The sequence below is a fragment of the Eptesicus fuscus genome, chromosome 20 (assembly GCF_027574615.1).
Source record: "Eptesicus fuscus isolate TK198812 chromosome 20, DD_ASM_mEF_20220401, whole genome shotgun sequence".
NCBI classification, from domain to species: Eukaryota; Metazoa; Chordata; class Mammalia; order Chiroptera; family Vespertilionidae; genus Eptesicus; species Eptesicus fuscus.
The window spans coordinates 18,261,817-18,284,656 of NC_072492.1; the positions used below are offsets into that span (position 1 = coordinate 18,261,817).

Here is a 22,840-nt window from a genome sequence, read left to right on the forward strand (position 1 = left end):
TACTATCATTTCCAACAGAAATTACAGTTCTTTTCTCTACTGTCTAACCCATCTGCGTTTATCTCTCAGCCAGATGTTCTTCATTCCCCTCAATGTAGTCTTTCTGTTCATGGCCCTGTTAGAGGGAACAAAAAAAGGAATGAGACAAGAGCTGAGATTTGGATGGATTTCAGTTTTCTTCTCTCACTCCTTCCTGTACTCTACTTTTAAATTCTGTTGAAAAGCTCTGTAGGGAGACATTGTATTTTATCTTCCATAAAACTATATCAAGAAACTAGAATAGCATAGAAGAGAGTGATTAAGAGTGTGAATTTTCAAGTCAGACCTTGGTTTGAATCCTTGCTCTAAGGGTTACTAGCTATATGATCTTGGGCAAATAACTTATGATATCTGAGCCCCTCAATTTCTTCTATGTAAGTTTGGGATAAAAAAAAAATAGTACCTGCTTCAAAGGATTGTTGTGGAGATTAAATGAAATAATGTAAAGTGCTTATAGCTCAGTGCCTAGCATACAGTAGACATCTAGTCATGTTAGCTATTATTAACTTATTTCATATATCCAGATGAGTTTCTTGTTGAGCAAGTGATCTTATGGCAAGAGAGGAATAGATGTTCTTCAATTATATTCTGATAAAGATGAGAAATTATGACCCTGTGTCATTGTCTTATCAAGCAGCTAATTACTCTCCATCTTTACATTAGGAGAGAGTAGTGGTATTCGTTTTACCTTGTGTTTTCCTTAATATATGGATTTTAAGTCCTTTTGGGTTTTATCTAACTTAGACATCTGTAATCACATATGGATGGCTTCATATAATTTACAGGAGAATTCCTGTTTCTGGGCCAGACTCACTCTAGAGAACTGGTCAATTAAAAAAAATGTGTAAAAGTTTTCGCCTGCCTTTCTAAATTTTTAATTAGAGGCCAACTCTGTATGTTGATTGAATCTTCAGAGAGACTAATATTTACAAAAATTAATCTCTTGCTATTCTAGCAAGATATTCTAAGCTTTTACCTTACACTGAAATACATGTGATTGGATTTGCTTATAATTTTCTTCATATGCAAATAAAGCATTTATTTTTCTAGTTGAATTTGATCCACCTAAACTCTGGTGGTTGCAAATTTCATTTTTTTTACTTCCATCACATCTTTGATAGCATTTATAAAGCTTTAACTATTTTTCAGTGTTGATAAGGGATTTTTGTAATCAGCCACATTTTCATTCCTTGTGATCAACAATGTATGCCACTTGTGTGATAACTGGGGAGTCATAATATGGGGCTACAAAATAAAGAGCATTGATTGTACCATCTGTATCTGCCATGACTCTGGAAGCCTGTACTGCAGCTAGATCTACTGTGTATTTTGTTGTATCAGAAAAGCCTTTTATTGAGATGTGTGTAAATACAAAGTCATCTTTCCCTTATACCATATAGGAGTTTGACTTCTGGTCTTTCTCTGATAATCAGGAATTTTCCAAGTAGCATTGGAAACCCTCCCCTTATGAAAGCACTACATACATTTTAGAGAATACACTTAAAAATGTTTTAAAGCATAAGTAACAGATTTATCTAAGAACAGTATTACAGAACTCCAAAAACCAGGAAGTTAGTTCTTAAACTGTGTTTGTCAAAGGGAAACTATCTTTGTCTCACAAAACGAATGACTGAAGTATACTTGGTTGTTTTAAGCTCTCAACAAATCTACTTCTTTTGTAGATGTAGAGCCTACTTTGTTTACAGGAAACCAAAGTGCCCGCAGCTATAACTTTGCCTGGTGACTATTTAGTCTTTATTTTTAAAATATTTTCATTTAGTAAAGCAGACAGTTGCTGTGTTGGCAGAGTATGAATTTCATTTCCTGTCTGTGGTGTACCCCACTCATCCTGTCACTCAGACATTTTGTTTTAGGTTGTTCCCGTAATATGAGTGAAACAGTGACCCACAGCTTGGTAACATGTGCATACCAAGAATGTAACAAGAGACAAGACTTGTGCAATAGACCACAAGAGCACAGTGCTTTATTTAAAGATGAAAACAAAGCAAAATAAAGGCAGCCCCTCCCACCCAGCATGCAAATGTTAAAGACAGCCCCTCCCACCCAGCATGCAAACATAAGTGGACTCATGTTTGTTTTTAGAAGACATGTTCCAATCTATTTGGCAAGTTACCTCAAAGGTTTATCAGCTTCATGCCACTTGATCAAAGGATGAAATTCAGTCCACAACTAAAATTTTATAGGGTGATTTAATTTCATTTGCCAATTAATTTATTATCAAACACTTGTATTTTATAGTCCATTAATCTGCCATCTTTATTTAGTTCTATAGCAATTATTATTTTAAATTTATCTTTATTGTTGAAAGTATTACAGATGTCCCCTCTTTTCCCCCCATTGACTCCCTCCACCCCACTCCTACCCAGGCCTTCATCGCACTGTCTGTGTACATGGGTTATGCATATACTAGTATGCCTATAAGTTGTTTGGTTAATCTCTTCCTGCCCTCCCCGCCCCCCTTCCCTCTAATATGCCAATGTTGCATGCTTCAATGTCTCTGGATCTATTTTGTTTGTCAGTTTATTTTGTTCATTAGATCCACATATAAGTGAGATCATGTGATACTTGTTTTTAACTGACTTATTTCACTTAGCATAATACTCTCCAGGTCTCTCCATGATGTCTCAGAGGGTAAGAGATCCTTCTTTTTTACAGCTGCATAGTATTCCCATTGTGTAAATGTGCCACCGGTTTTTTATCCATTCATCTACTGATAAGCATTTGAGCTGTTTCCCCATCTTAGCTACTATAAATAACGCTGCTGTGAACATAGGGATAAATATATTCTTTCTGATTGGTGTTTCAGGCTTCTTAGGATATATTCCTAGAAGTGAGATCACTGGGTCAAATGGCACTTACATTTTTAATTTTTTCAGGAAACTCCACACTGTTTTCAATGATGGCTGCACCAGTCTGCATTCCCACCGGCAATGTACTAGGGTTCCTTTTTCTCGACATCCTCATCCTGTTGATTCTGGCAGGTGTGAGGTGGTACCTCATTGTCATTTTAATTTTTGCATCTCTGATAATTAGTGACATTGAGCATTTTTCATATGTCTCTTGGCCATTTGTATGTCCTATATGGAGAAGTGTCTATTCAGATCCTCTGCCCATTTTTTAATTGGGTTGTTTGTCTTCCTTTTGTTGAGTTGTATGAGTACTTTATATATTTTGGAAATTAACTCCTTATCAGATGTATCATTGGCAAATATGTTCTCCCATACAGTGGGTTCCCTTGTCATTTTGATGCTGGTTTCTTTTGCTGTGCAGAAGCTTTTTATTTTGATTTAGTCCCGTTTGTTTATTTTTTTCCTTTGTTTCTCTTACCCTAGCCTAGGCGATATATCTATGCAAATTCTGCTACATGAGATGTCTGAGATTTTGCTGCCTATGGTTTCTTTTATGATTTTTATTATTTCACGACTTACATTTAAGTCTTTTATCCATTTTGAGTTTATTCTTGTGTATGGTGTAAGTTGGTGGACTAGTTTCATTTTTTTTTTTTTTTTGCATGTACATGTCCTATTTCCCCAACACCATTTTTTGAAGAGACTGTCTTTACTCCATTGTATGCTCTTGCCTCCTTTGTCAAATATTAATTTAGCATAATGGCTTGAGTCAATTTCTGGTTTCTCTGTTCTATTACATTGATCTATATGTCTCTTCTTGTGCCTTTACCAGGCTGTTAATTAATAGAGGCTTTGTAGTATAACTTGATACCTGCTATTGTCATCCCACCAACTTTGTTCTTCTTTCTCAAGATTGCTGAGGCTATTCGGGGTCTTTTTGGTTCCATGTGAATTTTTGGAGTATTTGTTCTAGATCTGTGAAATATGCCATTGTGGTTTTTTTTTTAAATATACTTTTATTAATTTCAGAGAGAAAGGGAGAGGGAGAAGGAGATAGAAACATCAATGATAAGAGAGAATCATTGATTGGCTACCTCCTGCACGTCCCCTACTGGATATCAAGCCCCCAACCCGGGCATTGATGTTTCTATCTCCCCACCTCTCAACCTTCCTCTCTGAAATCAACAAAAAAAAATTTTTTTTAATGGGTATTGAATTTTGTTGAATGTTTTTTCTGCATCTATTGATATGATCATGTGATTTGTCTTTCAGTTTGTTTACGTGAGATTACAGAATTTGGTTTTTTTAAAACATATTTTATTGATTTTTTACAGAGAGGAGGGGAGAGGGATAGAGCGTTAGAAATATCAATGAGAGAGAAACATCGATCAGCTGCCTCCTGCACACCCCCTACTGGGGATGTGCCTGCAACCAAGGTATATGCCCTTGACTGGAATCGAACCTAGGACCCTTCAGTCCGCAGGCCAACACTCTATCCACTGAGATAAACTGGTTAGGGCCAGAATTTCTGTTTTTGTTTTAAATTACAGTTCCTGCTGCAGTGATGTAACAGACATAGCAGTGTGGGGAAAAACGTGGAGTTAATGAATTCATCCATCAAATACTGAGCACCTAATATGTGCTTGGCACTATTTCCAGTGTTGCAGACCAAAATAAAATCCTTGCTCTTTATGGAGCTTATATTCTGTTATAGGGAGATAACTGCAATCAAGTATACAAGTAAACAAATAGAGCCGAAACCGGTTTGGCTCAGTGGATAGAGCGTCGGCCTGTGGACTCAAGGGTCCTAGGTTCCATTCCGGTCAAGGGCATGTACCTTGGTTGCGGGCACATCCCCAGTAGGGGGTGTGCAAGAGGCAGCTGATCGATGTTTCTCTCTCATCGATGTTTCTAACTCTCTATCCCTCTCTCTTCCTCTCTGTAAAAAAATCAATAAAATATATTTTAAAAAAATAATAAAATAAACAAATATAATTTTAGTCCATGATAAATATTCTGAAGGAAACAAAACAGAAACAGGATAGAGTATGATTGAGATGGGGGTGGGGGAAAGATGATGATACTGGAGCTATGACTTAGTGACAGGCCAGTGAAAATGTGTTCCAAGTAGAAAACAAAAAGCACAAAGGACCTGAGAAGGAGGCTGAAATATAGAAGAAGCAGAAGGCAGTGCAACTAGATCATAGTAAACAAAAGGGGAGATGGAACAAGATCAGAGAAGTAACTTACCGGATGTTACACAGCCTTGAAGTCCAAGCTAAAGACTTTTGCTTTTATTTTAAGTACAAAGGGAAGCCATTGGAGGGTGTTTAGCAAGGACATGATATTATATAATATATATCTATAAATACAGATCTATATATTTTAAATCACTCTGGTTGCTCTTTGGTAAGTGGATAGTAACAGTGCAGAGGTGGTAGCGGACAGACCAGTTAAGAGGCTTTATGTTGATATAATGACTGGGATTAGTTTCACTTCAAGTACAAGGAGAATGATAAAATAAACAAGGTTAGCCCTGGCTGGGGCTTAGTGGTTAGAGCATCAGCCCACATCCTGAAGGGTCTTGGGTTTGATTCCTGGTCAAGAGCATGTTGCCTGGGTTGAAGGTTTGATTCCAAGCCCCCTGTTGGGGCACGTGTGGGAGGCAACCCATGAATGTGTCTCTCTCACATTGATGTTTCTCCTCCCCCAGTCCCCCTAAAAATCAATGGAAAAAATTTCCTCAGGTGATAATTAACCAAAAATAAAGAAAAAAGAAACAAGCTTTGCCATGAATTAAAGCTGAAATGTATGAGAATGTGGGTGTGTGTTTTTTTACAGCGGTCTAAGTGAAAAATGGTGGTGCCATGGACCTTTCATTGTTAGTGTTAGTGGAGTTAAGTGGACAGATTCAAGAATGATTTAAAAGTAAAGTTCATAGGTTTTTCTGATGGGTTACATATATATATATATATTATTGTAGGAAAAAAGAGAACCAGCAATAACTGTTATGTATTTGGCCCAGACAACTTGGGTGGATGAGGCTAGGGATCAGGTTCGCGAGGGCCTCAAGAGATTAGTTTTGGCGATGTAAGTTTGAGATGCCAGTTACTTTTCCAAGTGGAAATGTTGAGTAGGCAGTATCCTTTATAATAAAAGAGTAATATGCAAATTAACTGTCATTCCAACACACAAGGTGGCTGCCCCCATGTGGTCAAAGATGGCTGCCCCCATGCGGACACAAGATGGCTGCCACAAGATGGCCAGCAGGGGAGGGTAGTTGTGGGCAATCAAACCAGCAGGGGAGGGCAATTGGACGGACCCAGGCCTGCAGGGGAGGGCAGTTGGGGGGGACCAGACCTGCAGAGGAGGGCAGTTGGGCTGGCAGGGGAGGGAAGTTAGGGGCAATCGGGCCAGCAGGGACGCAGTTAGGCGTCGATCAGGCTGGCAGGGGAGTAGTTAGGGGCAATCAGGCAGGCAGGCAGGCAAGCGGTTGGGAGTCAGCAGTCCTGGATTGTGAGAGGGATGTCAGACATCCCTCAAGGGGTCCCAGATTGGAGAGGGTGCAGGCTGCGATGAGGGACACCCCCCCCCCACCCCCCGTGCACGAATTTCATGCACCGGGCCTCTAGTATGTCTAATAATAGTAACTAATCTTTACTAAAGGCACCACTCTTAAGGGGCTGTAGTCTTATTGACTCCTCACAACATCCTCATTTTATTTTCTGTTTTATGGATAATAGAATTTAGACCCCAAAAATTCACTCAGGTAAGAAGTAGCAGAACCAGGATTCAAATCTAGGTAGTCTGGTTCCAGAACCTTTACCCTTTTTGTGTTTCCAGGGTCTTCACTCTTAACTGCTACCACGTAATGTATATGGAATATATTAAGTCTGTTTCATAAAAATTGTCTAGACAGGACTGTATGAGTAACCATGGTCTCTTTTGATTTTATTTTTACTTCATACCATGAAGTTGGGACTTTGGAATAGGGAAGAGAAAATAATTCCAAAGTGGGTCTCCATCTTAGTCTTTGATTTTTTTTTTTTTTTTTTTATTTTTTGTAGCATCAGCGAGAGCTTTCTAACTGTCAAAGGTGCTGCCCTTTTTCTACCACGGGGAAATGGCTCATCCACACCAAGAATCAGCCACAGACGCAACAAGCATGCAGGTAAAGCTCAACATAATCCATTCCTTTCTTGGTTTCTTTGATTCTTTTGTTCTAAAAGGTTGGCTACCTCATCCCCATTTCTCCAACAGTTCTGTAGTAGTGAAAGAAAGCATTGCACTGTGCTATAATCACTTTTCTTTAACTCTCAGACCATTTTTCTGACACTTAGCAGAATGCCTTATACATTTCATAGATGTTCAATAAATATTTGTTGGAAAAATAATGAGGTACAAAAATACTCTAATAAAGTCTATGTGACTTCTCAATTAAGGTTTTGATAACTAAAAGATGTTCAGATGTTTCCTTGAATCCTATGCAAAATCATTTCAAATAACCAAAGATCACGTTTCTTTTTCCTGTCTACTCTCTATTGATGCTATATGGAAAATGATATGATTGATTCATTCATAGATAGATAGATAGATAGATAGATAGATAGATAGATAGATAGATAGATAGATAGATAGAAAGAATATATACTGAGATAAATAAGCTCAGTGTCACTGTTGTGATAACAAGTTAGTAAATCACATTGAAAACACCAGTTTAAGTACTAGAGTATACTTCTTGATTGTGTTTGCACTAAAAAGACTGGGAATTTAACTCAGAGGACTTTTATAGGAACAAGAAGTCATCAAATAAAGTTTACCTAGATATGGATATAAGAATCTGATTTGGAATAACCTGCTAATATTCTGCTTCCTATTCCAATTTGAGGTTTTTTCTTACACACATCCACACAATTCTAGGATATCAGAGGGGTGTTTTACAATTCAGCTGAATTCTGACACTGTCAGACAGCATCAGATCCCAGCCCAGTTGTCCAAAACTTCTTGCTCCCCATTTCAGATGTCAATTATAAGTCCAGGTTGTCTCTGGATTGGAGTTTCCAGTGACCCCTTCTTGGGTTCAGTTTTTTTTCCAGAGCAGCTCACATTACTCAGAGAAACTTATTATAAAAGGATATAACTCAGGAATAGCCAGATGGAAGAGGTGCATAGGGCAAGGTATGTGGGAGTGGGTACAGCGTTTCTAAGCCTTCTTTAAATGTGCCATTCACCCCAAATCTCCATGTGTTCACCAACATGGAAGCTCTCTGAACCCACTCCTTTGGGTTTTTATGGAGGCTTTATTACATAGACATAATTGATTTAAATTATTGTCCAATGGTGATCTAATCAACCTCCATCCCCTCCCCTTTCAAGCTTTTTCTCCCTTCCCTGTTCCCTAGCAACCAGCCTCCATCCTTAAATACGGTCCAAAAGTTGTGTCATTAACATAACAAAAGACACCATGATTGCTCTCCTCAACTTCAGAAATTCTAAGGGTTTTTGGAGCTCTGTGCCAGGAACAGGATGAAGACCAAATATATATTTTTTATAAATCACAATATCACACCTGCTAATAGTAGTTATATGCATTTATATTTCCATATGTTGGATTTCTCTAAAGTCAGGTGCAATTGTGCTGATAAAGGTAAGAAAGAATCAGAGAAAGTGCATCTAGGAAAAATGGTCTTTAGGTATAGAATATCTCTAGGTTTAGGAAGACAGCGTATGCCTCTCTTCTGACAGCAAGCCTTGTTTGTGTCATTTGGGGGGAAAATAAAAGTCAGCCTGAGGACAGTAATTGAAAAATCCTGATCAGTGCTATTCAAAGAGTGATCGCTTATTGTTATAAATGTGCCACTTTGATATGTTACCTCAAGGAGTGAAATATATTGGAATTACCAGGAAGAGAACAAAGAAGACTGTAAATCTTGAGTGTGTAGGTCAGAGGTGAAAGCCAGAAATACTGTATCCCATGAGCCAGTAGTTGAGTTTAGCTCCAGTCCAAATAATCTCAGCTATTTTAGTGGCTGTCCTACTTCTTATTTGAACCTTCATCTAGTTATAAATGTAGCAGCTCAGAATTATATTCATCTCATTGGATTATTCTCCTACCACAATTCTCCAGCATGGAAATTTTTTAAGAGTAAAGGAAAAAAACTCTTTTGAAAAATTAGCTTTGGATTACATTTTCTAAAACCTTCCTCTTCAGTGCCCACCACCAGAGGGGAGGGACACTTCCCCCCAAAACTAAATGCACAGAGGAAGTAGACCCAGCTAAGCTTTGTATTTCTGTTTGGTGTGGGTATTTATCACTTACATAAAGAGAAGACAAAATATTGGTTTAAATCCAGCTTGTTTGACGAAGATGTTAGGCAGATTGCTCTGTGGCATGTAATAATAAGTGGGGTTGCTGGCTTTCAAAGTTCCTGGCCCTGGTTTGCCTTTTTCTTTCGTCAAGCTTCCACACTCAACTGCCACCCAGGTTTCTACTTGACCTTGTTCACTTAGCTTTCCCCACACTAAAAAGAAAAGCAGATTGAACACACACTGAATGGGCTTGATTTGTAACCCAGACCAGAACAGATGAGGCAGTGTGGGTGCAAACACAGCTTACAAAACAAGACCTTCACATAAGCTAGCGCTGCCTTGGCTGACCTCACAGTGACTGAAAGATGATGGCAGAATTGAGAGCAGATCAAGGGCTTATTATGTCTAATTGGACTTTCTTATGCATCTTTCTTTCACTAGTTAGAATTTCTTATCTGGACTTCATTTAAAATATCCAAACGCTTTCTTGTCACGTTAGACTTAAAAAAGAGGTGGACCTGGATGGGCAGGAATGAAGGTTTTTCTTCTCTGATTGTATTCATTTATGATCGTACATTATCTGATTATCTCCTAATATCTAAAGCCTCAGATTTTGTAGTACAGAATAGACAATATGAGATAATCTATAATAGTTTAATACAAAAAAAATTTCAACTTTGTTTTATAGGATATATAAGAACAAATGAGGATTCAAATAATGGTTGGCCATTTTAAAATGCTTAATATGTTCAGTAGATATATATTCCTTGGGATCTGCTGTATTTAATAAGTACTTGTATTTTAATGTCAGCCACTAATGTGGAAATAATTTTAAACTGTTGACATTATTCTAGGGGGAAATCTGAACATCTTCTTAGGTTAAGTGCAACTGGAGATTATAGTTGAAGAAATAAGAATGGCAAGATTCCTTCACTGGTACCTTCTTGTGGGCCTGAAAGCACAGCCAGTGCTGCCTTTGCCCAGCAGATTTCACACCCCCACTCTCATCAACATCCTCCACAGTACAAAATGGAGATTGGTTTCAAGTGTCCCTTCCACAGGACAAACACAAACAAGTGTTACTCTAGTATAGGCTAAAGTCAATATAATTATAGTCCTTCAAATGAACCAAAGCTTTTACACGTCATTAGAGTAGAAGGAATCCTCTATGTTGACATTGCAATGGAGAATAATTATTTTTTTGTTTTATAAATTTCACCAGGTGATCTCCAACAGCATCTCCAGGCAATGTTCATATTACTCCGCCCAGAAGACAACATCAGGCTGGTAAGTTAGTGTATCCTTATAACTCTCTTCCTCAAAAGACTGTCCAATACATCGAACTTTATGCAGTCATTTTTATGTCCCAACACAGTACTGGGAATTCCATGGAGAGAAAAGAATGGCATGTCCCTATTATCAAAGAGCTTAGAATATAATTGAGGATATGAGCTAAAGTGAAATGATGTGAAATAATTTGATGATTCAAGACTGTTGGTGAATACCAGTTTGTACGTTATTGACCATAACAACAATTCAAGTTCTGAAAAGAGGGAACTTGGAGACTTGACCTCATTGAGGAAGGTTTATGTAGATAGTAGAGCTTGAGCTGCGTCTTGACTTAGATTGCAAGAAGAAAGGAGACCTTCATTCTAGATGAGGACACAGCTGAAGCAACAGCACACTTGAAAGAGACAAGATGAGAGTGAAATGGCCGAGGTTTTATGCTGGTCTCAGAGTTGGGAGACCTGGGCTTTAGTTTTTACTACTCATCTGATGATGGACAAGTTGCTTAGCCTGTCTGTGCCTGCTTTCCATCTTCTTTCACAGTGTAGAGAATCAAATGTGAAAGCATTACTGAGTATAAAATGCTACCTAAATATGGGGAATATCGTTACTATAGGGAAGATAAGATACCAGAAACGAGGCAGGCAGGTAGGGACTTCATGCTCCAAACTAAAGGTCTCAAACTCCCAGTCCATAGGCCAGAGATGTGTTTTGTTTGGACCGATTCCTTGTTTAGGGTTTGTTTGTTCAATCTCAGCCAGAATTTTAAAGTTGGGTGGTTTCACATAAAAATCCAGACTTGAGTCTTTTCTTCAATATTCTGGCAACACTGAAACCTTGTTGTCATATGCCAAACTTGACTAGACCTGGTGGAGGGGAGAGCATTGGTGTGGCCTGGGTTCTTAATCTACCATAATCTCCACATATACTGTTGTCTCCTGGTCAGTACAGCCATGTGTCACCCTTTGTCATCATTCCTTCACTGTTTTCTTATAGTAAAACATCTCATAGAAGTAGGAAAACAAAAATGGGATGAGTATGTTTCTTTGTGGAAAGTGAAAAGTTTCTCTACACACTTAATATTCATATGGCCTGCTTCACTCATTTATATCCCCTATCTAAACCTCTAGATTAATACTTGGAGGTGGTACCTCTACCTCTTCAGTAAGCAGTAGTAAAGCATTACAGGTTTCTGAGCCAAGGAATTACTGGGAGAGCTACAGTATTTAAGAACAATTCCTCAGAAGCAAATACAGAATAAAGGGGAAGAGGGGGACATTTTAAATTAGGGAGGCCTGCTGGGTAGTTATTGTAATAGCCCATGTGTGTGATGATGAACTCTTGCAGGTTAGGCGAGTAACTTGGAAATTGGGTTTCCACAGACATGTCAAGTTCAAGTACTTGATCTCTGTGAAGAGAAATAATGAGTAGAATACAAGAATGACTAGAGCCCTGGCTGGTTTGGTTCAGTGGATAGAGCGTCGGCCTGTGGACTGAAGGATCCCGGGTTCGATTCCAGTCAAGGACATGTACCTAGGTTGCGGGCACATCCCCTGTAGGGGGTGTGCAGGAGGCAGCTGATCGATGTTTCTAACAAGTGCATAAAAAAAATGAACAGGGTTTGCTTAAATAAAAGATAAAACTTTAAAAAAAAAGAATGACTAGAAAGTTGATGATCAGGCCTCTGAATTCTATGGTAATTACTGATTCTTTATTCACTTTATTATTATTTGTTTAAATTATGTCTTTTTTTCCCCTCTCAATTGCTGCCTCTATCACCTTGACATAGCCACTAATTTTTGCTGAAAAATTAACTTTGAAATCTAAAGGAATTGAAATAAGAAATCCTCTCGTAATTATTTTATATTCTAATCCTAAAGTAGCATTTATACACTTTTCTATATTGTAAATTTTTTCTATATTTCTTGACATATATTATCTTAAATAAATGAACAAAGTGGAATGCAGTTCTTACAGCGTTACTATTCCGAAATAGTGATACTCCAACTTTAGAGCACGGCAGAATCACCTGCAGAGCCTTGTGAAACTGCCACTTGCTGGACTCTACCTGCTGAGTTACCCATAATAATGGTTATTTGCATATATCATGTGTCCAATAGCTTTTGTTGATAGTTTCCAAAAATTGTGTGGTTTGGTAGAGCTAAATCTGACATCTGTTGCTCTTTTTCTCATTGATAACCTATGGAGTTTGGATTGCACCTCTACTAGTAAATGTCAAAATAATTTTAACCATAAGAGACATGGGAGAACATTAAGGGAGCAATTAGGAAGGTAGAATTAACAATTAAATTTTTTTTTATTTCCCTGCTAAAATATGCAGCTTCAGCTGCTTTGCATATTTAAAATGTAAATTCGGAAAATATAACTGATGCCTCTGAATTAATTCAGAGTTCAAATGACAAGCCTTTTTACAGTTGTTTGAATTGTTACAAACACATAGTCATTATGTTTCAGATTATTGTGTGAGTCATCTTCAAGAAAATGAGTGAATACATTGTGTGCTTTGGACAAATTAGCACTTTTCTAACTGAAAGGAGCGTTTGTAGACTCAAAGCAAAGCCTTTTGTTTTGAGTTAAATTTGGAATGCCAAAACTCTCATTCTGGGACTTGGGCATAAGGTTAAAAGTTTGATAGTCAACTGAAAGCCCTGCCTTTAATTTTTTAATAACTCAAAAACAAATAGAGTTACCAAATCCTACATTTTGCTTCAGCATTAAAAATAGGGCTAAATTTTTTCTCCAGAGAATCCTGCTTTCAAAATAGTTTCAAGCATTAACTTTAGTACTTAGGAAAACCATAGCTGGTACAATAAAGACAGTGGTTTTATAGTACTGTTGCACATTATCAAATACCCATTTATTTATTAAAAAATAGACTGGGAATTTAAGGACTTTTCTAACATTTGAAATAACATCAACTAATATTTTTAACTACAGCTGAAGTGTGCTAATAAGGTATGAGGAGGTGTTTTTGAGTACTTAGCAGGAGAGTTTAAGAAAATAAGTTTTTTGGGGGGTGGGATGGAAATGGGGGGACGAGGACAAATATGTGATACCTTAATCAATAAAGAAATTTAAAAAATAAATAAATAAAATAAAATAAAGAAAATAAGTATTTTTTTTTTCAAAAAGAAAATGGGCTTCTTTTTTTCTAAGTATAAATTTATTGGTTTTTGTTTCTCTTAATCAGACAATACAGAAAGGCATAAAGAACAAAGTAAAAATCGCTTTGTGTCCTACACTCTGAAAAAAAACATTTTTAGCTATTTGGATAAGTACCCTTCTAGTTGTGTGTGTGTGTGTGTGTGTGTGTGTGTGTGTGTGTGTGTGTGTGTCAGAGAGAGAGAGAGAGAGAGAGAGAGAGAGAGAGAGAGAGATATTGATTGAGATTCTGAGAATTGTTCTTACTGAGGTGGACAGTGATGAAAATAGCCAAATCTGAGCATCCGAAAACCTAGTCTGTATAAAGCATTATCTCTGTAATTCTAAGAAGCAAAAGTATAAAGTAATGTAAGATAATAAGGGCTCATGCCTGGGGGGAGTGAGTGGAGGGGTATGCACGTGTGGGTACGTGTGTGTGTTTATAAAGGTGACAGTGGTAACTGAGGACTTGTTAATGAATGAATGAGATTGGGGGATGTATGTAATAAAAGGCTTAGTAGTTCTAAGCAAAACTATGCCAGAGAGAGTTGTTGTTTTTTTACAAAAATAGATGAAAATGTAAGTGCTGTTTATAATCTTTCTTCATACTTGATCTGGATATTTTTCCATGTCAGTAAATAAAACTTTTTAAATAGCTGCACAGAATATGTCAGATTTTTTCTTCTTCAAGAATTTCATAAAGATAGATTTTAAAAAATAATATCCAGAGACTCCCTCAAGCTGTATTACTTTTGAATTCAGTGTTTTTTAGTTTACTAGTGTCACATAAAGTCTTCTTTAATTTTCGATATTGACTTTGTTTTGTTCTTTTGGCAAGAATTTAATATTTACATACTTTTGAAACCCTTCTCTAATGAATTGGGTGAGCTGCCTGTCTAGACGTTGGGACTTTCTTTATAACGAGGCTTCCCTGCAGGTAAACATTGCATGCAGGGACATGATGTTAGACTCTTGGTGGAAAAAAAATTAAAGGCAAAGGTACAGTGTAAGCTTAGGGAGGAGTATTTCCTGATGTTGGATGATGCTGAGGAGAGAAGTTATTGTGAACTGCTTGTAATCAGATACATTTAAATTTAGTTACTGAGGGAAGTTTTATAGATAAACTTTGAAAACAGGTTGGGTTCTTGCCTCAGAAATAAAGCAAAAGCAGATTACTTCTCAGACCTATCTCAGTCCTAGGATTGCTGGATCCAGTTCACCTGAAACTTGTAATAGGATTTCAAATGTAGTCAATAAATGGACTTTCTTGGAATAATTTTCTCAATTGCCATTGCTGCCAAGTTTAAAAATCTAAAATATTGTTTTTTGTGGACAATTAGAATAAACTGCAGTAATATCCTTTTCATTGAGAACTTTAATTAATCAGATGCATCTGAATTGTCTTATTCCAGTCATTTATTTCATGTAAGTTTTGGAGACTAGAAATGTTGGAATTGCTGCCAATTCTAATATTAGGTTATTATGTACAAACTACCACTTTAAATTACATTTCTCTGTTTGGCTTAGTAAATTAAATTAGATTATTATATTTTGTTAATCTTCTCCCCCAAAAAAGAAATATGAAATGAACCTCAAAACATGGTGGATATTTGATTTTCCTTAATGCTCTGGCTCTTAAAATTTTAATTCCTTAACCTAGAATCTTGAAGCTTAAGAAGAATTTTGGACATTGAAGAATTTTTTCTATAAAGAATTTTATTTCATTCTTCTAATTAGGATGTAGTTGAAGGAATGTCATGGCGCCTGACCCCCTGATTAAATAAGCTACACTTCCCATTAGTAAGAATTTAGCAATTCCTGTAGATACTATCTAGAGGTCCATCATCAAATCCCAGAACCTCTAAGTGCTATTCTTCCATCTAAGAGACTTAAAATTCAGTGAATCTGAGATATGCCAGTTATTTAGGCCCAAGTCAGAATGAGATGACTGGGGCCTTTCCCATTAGGATAGGGGTGTTCTGTTGACATGAGGGCCAAACTTTTGAAATGCTTTGTATATTATTGATAGATAGATAGATAGATAGATAGATAGATAGATAGATAGATAGGGAAGGGAAGGGAAGGGAAGGGAAGGGAAGGGAGAAGAAATATACCCAGCAAGTGTTGTTCAGTGGTTAGAATGTCGGCCGCACACCAAAGGGTCTCAGGTTTGATTCCCGATCAAGGGCACATACCTGGGTTGCAGGTTGGATCCCCAGCAACCAATCAATGTGTCCCTCACATAAATGTTTCTTTCTTCTCTCTCTCCCTCTCCCCTTTCCTCTCTTCCACTCTCTCTAAAAAGCAATGGAAAAAATATCCTTGGGTTAGGGTTTTAAAAAATAAAAGGAGACAACTAGTGTTTGCACTGAATATTACAAAGAAACTTGCTGCCCACCTGCTAAGTTGGCCCGATAACATGCATGATACTTAATACCTATGGAGGTTATTTTCTTTCCTTTTATCAGCTTCAATTTAGCTAATCAGTTGCCACTAGTTGGTATAGAAGCTGTCAGTAAATTGTCAGAACCGCAGTTCAGTTGTTCCCATGCCATTTGTATTTGAGCATTGCCAGAAATTCTCAGAGCCTTGACAGAGGATAAAAGCGCCTCTAACATATTCTGCAAAGTGAACATGTGGCTCAAAGCTTGCCAGGGCAAGCCCAAGTTTAGACATATAATAATATCTGAGATCTTGTTTATAAGAAACTCTAGTTTACCTGCACTGGATTACTGGTTAGTTTAATATTTTGTGAAGCATCTCTAGAATCAGAGTCAATGATGCCTCCAGTCCTCTTTGCATGTACTCCTATCCATAGCTCTATGTGTATGCTGCTCACTTGGTCCCAGCACACCAGGGCTAGACCTTCATCAACTTAAATATTAGTTCCTCTTAGCTTCTCACAAATGAATTTGCGTTGAAATGCTCTATTCATAGAACATAAAGCCAGCAGTGCAGCTCTCTACCTTGTGTACTTGGAATCAGAATGGTGAACATTACTTCCTGTATCGCTTCTTAGTAGAAACAAGCTTTAATGTAGCCACTTCTGCTGTTTGTGCTTCCCTGGCTTTTCTTAGGAATGTCAGAATAGAGACAAAAAGATATTTATAGAATCTCACCTCTGCCTTGATAAATGGGTCATTTGAGCTATGTAGCTATGTCTCTTTTTCCCTTTGCCTGGCCAGTGATGGAATTAGGGGAAGGAGACTCGAAGAACAGCACTGAAAGAATTCCAAAAAGAAATTTTCTGACAATTGTCTTGAGCCAATTAATGGTTTTGGAACTCTCTCTTCTGAGATAAGGAATGTGGGTGGGGTTAATTTATACAGAAGAAATTGTCTCTAGTATACATTTCCCTGGCTTTTTGTCATAGAGAAAAAGAATGGACTAAAGTGTACACTTCATGAGGGTAGGGACTATATTTCTCTTTCTTCTCCACCCTTGAATCTTCAGCACTTCTGCTCTGATTGTATAAACAATAGATATATAGTAAATATTTGAATGAATGTTGAGTGGAAGTGATTTTACTTTATTTTTAAGGTTTATAAAGTATCTCTTTGAGCTTCTTATTAATAAGATTCTCAAATATATAAAGCACAAAATATATCCTCATGAACCCATTACACAGCTTTAATAACCATCAACATTTTGCCAGATTTCTTTCATCTAGTTCCCCCTTTTTTTTCTCTTTTTGTTGGAGCATTTTTAAATCACTTTATTGAAGTATAATTGACATACAAAAAGTTGTACATATTTAATGTATACAAACTTGATAAGTTTGGAAATAAGTAAAGACCATGAAACCATCACCACTATCTATGCCATGAACATATCCCTAACCTGAAAACCTTTATTTTTTAGAGCAGTTTTAGGTTCACAGAAGATTTGAGCAGGAGGTACAGCAGGTCCTCAACTAATGTCATTTCATTCAACCTTGTTTTCTGTTACAACATTGATGAGATGCGCAGGAACATAACTTGCTTCCATCAATTAGCCCCTGGTAAAATTGGTTTTGTTATATGTTGTTTTGCTTAAAGTCGCAGAAGCTATCGGTGATATTAAGTGAGGACTTACTGTACAGAGATTTCCCATATACCCTCTGTCCCCATAGCCTCTCCCATTTTCTTCATTCCCCACCAGAGTTGTACATTCGTTACAATTTATAGACCTACATTGACACATCGTTATCAACTCCAAGTCCATAGTTTACATTAGGGTTTACTCTTGGTGTTGTACATTCTATGGGTTTTAATAATGATGTGTAGCCCTAGCTGGTTTGGCTCGGTGGATAGAGCGTTGGCGTGCAGATTCCAGTCAAGGGCACATGCCCGGATTGTGGGCTCGATCCCTAGTGGGGGGCGTACAGGAGGCAGCCAATCCATGATTCTCTCTCATCTTTGATGTTTCTATCTCTCCCTTCCTCTCTGAAATCAATAAAAATATTTTGTAAAAACAATAATAATGACATGTATCCACCACTTTAGTATTATGCAGAGTAGTTTCACTGCCCTAAAGATCCTCTATGCTCTCCTAACCCAGGGCAACAAATGGTCATTACTGACTTGAGAGTTTTGCATTTTCTAGAATGTCATATAGTTGGAATCATACAGTACCTACTCTCTTCAGATTGGCTTCTTTCCCTTAGTCGTATGCATTTACAATTTCTCCATGTCTTTTCATGGCTTGATAGTTCATTTCCTTTTAGTGCTGAATAATATTCCATTGTCTGGCTATACCACAGATTGTCCATTCAGCTACTGAAGAACATCTTAGTTGCTTCCCATTGTTGGAATATTTTAAAGTAAAACTTGAATACCATGTCATTTCATTTCAGATACTTAAGAAAAAGGCATTATCTCAATGTCATTATCACACTAACAAATCCTTAATATCATCTAAGACCATGTCCATATTCAAATTTTCTGAAGGCCCTTTTAAAATATCATAAATAAGCAATGAATAAAAACTTTATGATAAAAAATAATATAAGCTTCAATTGTTATTGAAACTAAAGAAATTTTATAGTATGTAATCTATAAGAATTCAATAGAGCAACTCCTCTTAGATATTAATAGTTTGCTTTGTATTATCATTGTTTATGGGACTTGGATCTCTGAGTCCAATGTTCCTATTCATACAACCTCACATTCCCCGATCTTTAGAACATGACCTGATAATTGTTGTTGTTATTATAAATTGTGCTAATTGCAAACATTTATTGAGCATTTGTTTACTGTATACCAAGCACTGTGCTGTACATGCATTATTTTATTATTCTTAAAGCCCAATAGGATAGGTATTATTATATCTCCCTCTAATAAATTTAGAAACATTTATAGGTTTTATAGTTAATACATGAGCTGGTATTTGAATGTGGGTCTCCTAACTACTGGTTTTGCTATCTCCCTAAGTATGCTTTAAGATGCTGATGTAAAAAGGGTTGAATGATCTAAAATTGACCTTCTAAATTTTTTTGTTGTCTGTTAACCTCCAGGCTGTAAGACTAGAAAGTACTTACCAGAATCGAACACGTTATATGGTAGTGGTTTCAACCAATGGTAGACAAGACACTGAAGAAAGCATCGTTCTAGGAATGGATTTCTCCTCTAATGACAGGTATGGTACCACAAAGGGAGGATGAGAAGACTCCTTTTAAATAACGTATTCAAATTGCCTTTTGAATTATCACAAAAACATCTTATGCAGTGCTACTCTTAAAGTTAAATGTCTAAAACTAGAGAACACAAAAATATCTTAGTCACACAATCTTGAGAGATGAAAATGTTTAATGAATGTATGTGGTAATGTGTTTCTAATTTACACTATTCCTTACCTTCCTCTTGTCTTTAGGTGATGATGGTTTAAACTTGTATCTCCAGGAAGGGTGAGGGGAGGAGCTATCCTTTCTTTGCAATCGTCTTTAAGCAGTAATGATTTACTTTAGTGATACTGTACCAATGAGTCTTAGGTTCAAAGAGAGCCCACTTTAACTCCATTCTCTTGTATTTATTCATAGCCTTACACCTTGCTTTTATCAAATGTTTTGCTTCCTTTTTCCTTAAACTCAAAACAGAAACTTTTATAATCATGCACCTTTGACTTTAGTGGCACTTTACATCCTATGATTAAAGATATAGACATCACACAAAACCTGGCTTTATTGTGTCTCTAAGGTTTGTTGCTTTTCTTTTTTCCCCACTCTTCTGGAGAAATCTTGGGAAGATTGTGGAATGCGACTGCTAAGCAGATCTTTTCGCTCTAGATAATAAGCCTCAGGAAATCCTGCCAGATGTCTCAAAGCATTGACTTCCTGGCTCAGGACTAGAATGGAACTGTGGAGTAGCTAGGGGTGTGACCCAGGCCTGGGAGAATTGAGCCACAAAGAGAAGAGGAGACTGGGAGTGATTCTACTTGTTTTAATGTGGGGGTGGGGGGGGGTTACATTGTCAGGATAAAGTTTCTCAAACTAGTGTTTACCTGAGCTTGTAGTGGCAGTCAACCTGAAAATGATCTGTGGGTTCACAAGATCAAAGGTGAAAGTTGTTACCTTGTGCACCACTGACAGCCTTTAATTGTGTGCTCTGAAATTACGGAAGTTTGTGAGCCACATTTAGGAAGCCGTTCCTCCTGCGTGGTTTTAACCTCTGGTGTTAGCTAAGCAACAGACATTTCAGTAAACATTTATCCTCTAAGATCACCAACCTTGCCTACATTCATTAGTATTTTAAGACCTATGATTTGGGTTTTTATATCTCTAGATCTGTATTGTCCAGTATGGTAGCTACTAACCAAACGTGACTATTTAAATAAATTAAAATTAAATACAATTAAAATGTCACTTTTCAGTTACAACTAGCCACATTTGAAGTACTCTAGCTATATGTGGCTACCATATTGGACAGGACATATATAGAACATTTCCATCATTGCAGAAAGTTCAGTTGGACAGCGCTGCTCCAGATCTTATTTCCTTTGCTTCTTTCATCCTGACTCCTCCTTTGGAACCCACATAAAACATGGAAACTTCACTTGGGTCTTCCCCTAGGGAGAGAAGGCAACAAATTCAGATTCTCCTGACTCAGAGTGTGAGAAATAAGATGTCTGTTATCTCTTTTACTTTGTCCTAAACATTCCCAAAAATCAAACACTGCTTATTAATATGGCTGCCCAGTATTTTGTCCTCAGTGAACTGCATCTATCTTTAATAATAAACCTGCCTGAATCAAACCTAGCAAAAGAAAATTTTAGTTTATGGAAAACAAAATATGATATGAAAAACGATAAAAATTGATTTTCATTGTGTTTGAAAACTTGGTGTTATGAATTCCCATATATCTTCTGAATGAGCTACTTGAACAGTAAGAGAAGTGCTGCCTACTTGAGAATAATAGTGCTCAGATAATCTAATATCATGTTTATCTAATTGCTGTTGAAGGAATGTGTATCATTTTGTATCTGACAATAGAAAAAGTTAATGTTTCAGAACAGTATTAAACCAAAGTAAAATGCAGATTGCTTATGACATCCTCTTCCCAAGTATTTCTCAAGATATATTACAGCACTTCTTTTAGCCTATTTACAAGTTCTTTGAATACTGTGTCATATTTAAGTAATAAATATTTTAATACACAGCATAATCTTTTTTTTCAAATTGCATTGGATATATTTCAAGATTATAAAATAACTAGAGGCCCGGTGCACAAAATTCGTGCACTGGAGCGGGGAGTCCCTCAGCCTGGCCTGTGCCCTCTTGCAGTCCGGGACCCCTCGCTCCTTACCGCTTGACTCGCTGCTACTTAGTGCTGCCTCGGAGGCAGGAGAGGCTCCCGCCACCGCCGCTGTGCTCGCTAGCCATGAGCCCTGTTTCTGGCTGAGCGTTGCTACCCCTGTGGAAGCGCACTGACCACCAGGGGGCAGCTCCTGCGTTGAGCATCTGCCCCATGGTGGTCAGTGTGCATCATAGCGACCAGTCGTTCTGGTTGTTCCACCCCAATGGTCGCTTAGGCTTTTATTATATATAGTTTTATTGTGTTGTTTTATTTTTTTGTACCCCCAACACCTTGAAATGTTTGGTACATGTAGACACTCAATAAATTGTTGGCCCTAACCAGTTTGGCTCAGTGGATAGAGTGTCGGCCTGAGGACTGAAGGGTCCCAGGTTCAATTCCAGTTAAGGGCATATATCTCAGTTGCAGGCTCCCCAGCCCTGGTTGGAGTGAGTGTGGAAGGCAACCAATTGATGTGTCTCTCTCACATCGATGTTTCTCTGTCTCTCTCCCCCTCCCTTCCACTCTCTCTTAAAATAAATGGAAAAATGTACTCGTGTGAGGATTAACAAATAAATAAATAATTGAATAAGTGTGTATCTAATAAAATAAGTAACTATAATGGAGAAAAATCTCATGATTCAAGGTAAACTGGATAAAAATATAGATGTGCCTAATTCAGGCCTCTCCTGTTGTATGAAAATGCTTTTTTACTATAAAAAAGCATTCTAACCTGAATACAAGCTGAAAACATGATGTTTGGTTTCTACATATCATGGTCATCTGTCCAAAATTTTAACTAGTGTCTGGTCACAAGCTCACCTTCTTTATCTTCTTCTGTAGTTGCTTAATTTCTAGATTGGTCAAATTATAGTTGTTGCTAGGAACTGGCTAAGTACTCACCAAAAATAAAGACAAGAAAACTAAAAATAATTGCACTCCACCTTGGGAAATGATTTTCTACACAAATTTTCCTTGCACTCATAAACTTAATAAAAAATAGTGGCGGAGCTGTCTTCCTCCCTCCCAAACTCTAGGATGATAACTGTGCATCTGGAGTTCGGGGCTAGGGTTTCAATGTAGATAAGCTGTTTCAGTCTTGATTTGAATCTTCTGAACTCTGGAATCACTGGTGGACTGTTGAGAACACAGGTCAGCAAGTGCAGTGGAAATCATTAGACACAGCTCAACTAGGGCATGGCCTTCGTTAGCACTGCAGTGACTCCAACAGTTAAAGCGTGGTATTCCTTGTGTTGTTTTTAATACGTTTTTATACTATTCCCCTCCCTCAAAAATCACTTTCAGTTGTAGTAGAGCACCCACTACAGATTCATAGTCAACATTTGTTTTACATATCAGTACATTAATATATATGTTTCACCTTAAATATTTTAGATTTTCATGATA

At 37.4% G+C, this 22,840-nt stretch overlaps 1 protein-coding gene and 1 non-coding gene across 4 annotated transcripts in view; both read left to right on the plus strand.

The window, feature by feature from the left end:
• SSH2 (slingshot protein phosphatase 2) overlaps nt 1-22,840 on the plus strand; it is a 221,629-nt gene that overhangs the window by 156,032 nt on the left and 42,757 nt on the right. For all 3 annotated transcript variants that reach the window (XM_008147847.2, XM_008147849.2, XM_054708959.1), the window contains 3 exons: nt 6,977-7,080; nt 10,441-10,505; nt 19,162-19,283. In XM_008147847.2, the coding sequence (XP_008146069.2) occupies nt 6,977-7,080; nt 10,441-10,505; nt 19,162-19,283 (291 nt within the window). The remainder of the gene's footprint in view (nt 1-6,976; nt 7,081-10,440; nt 10,506-19,161; nt 19,284-22,840) is intronic.
• On the plus strand, nt 13,941-14,017 carry LOC114233884 (small nucleolar RNA U2-19). Its single transcript, XR_003620073.2, has one exon. It is a non-coding gene; the product is annotated as a small nucleolar RNA U2-19 (small nucleolar RNA).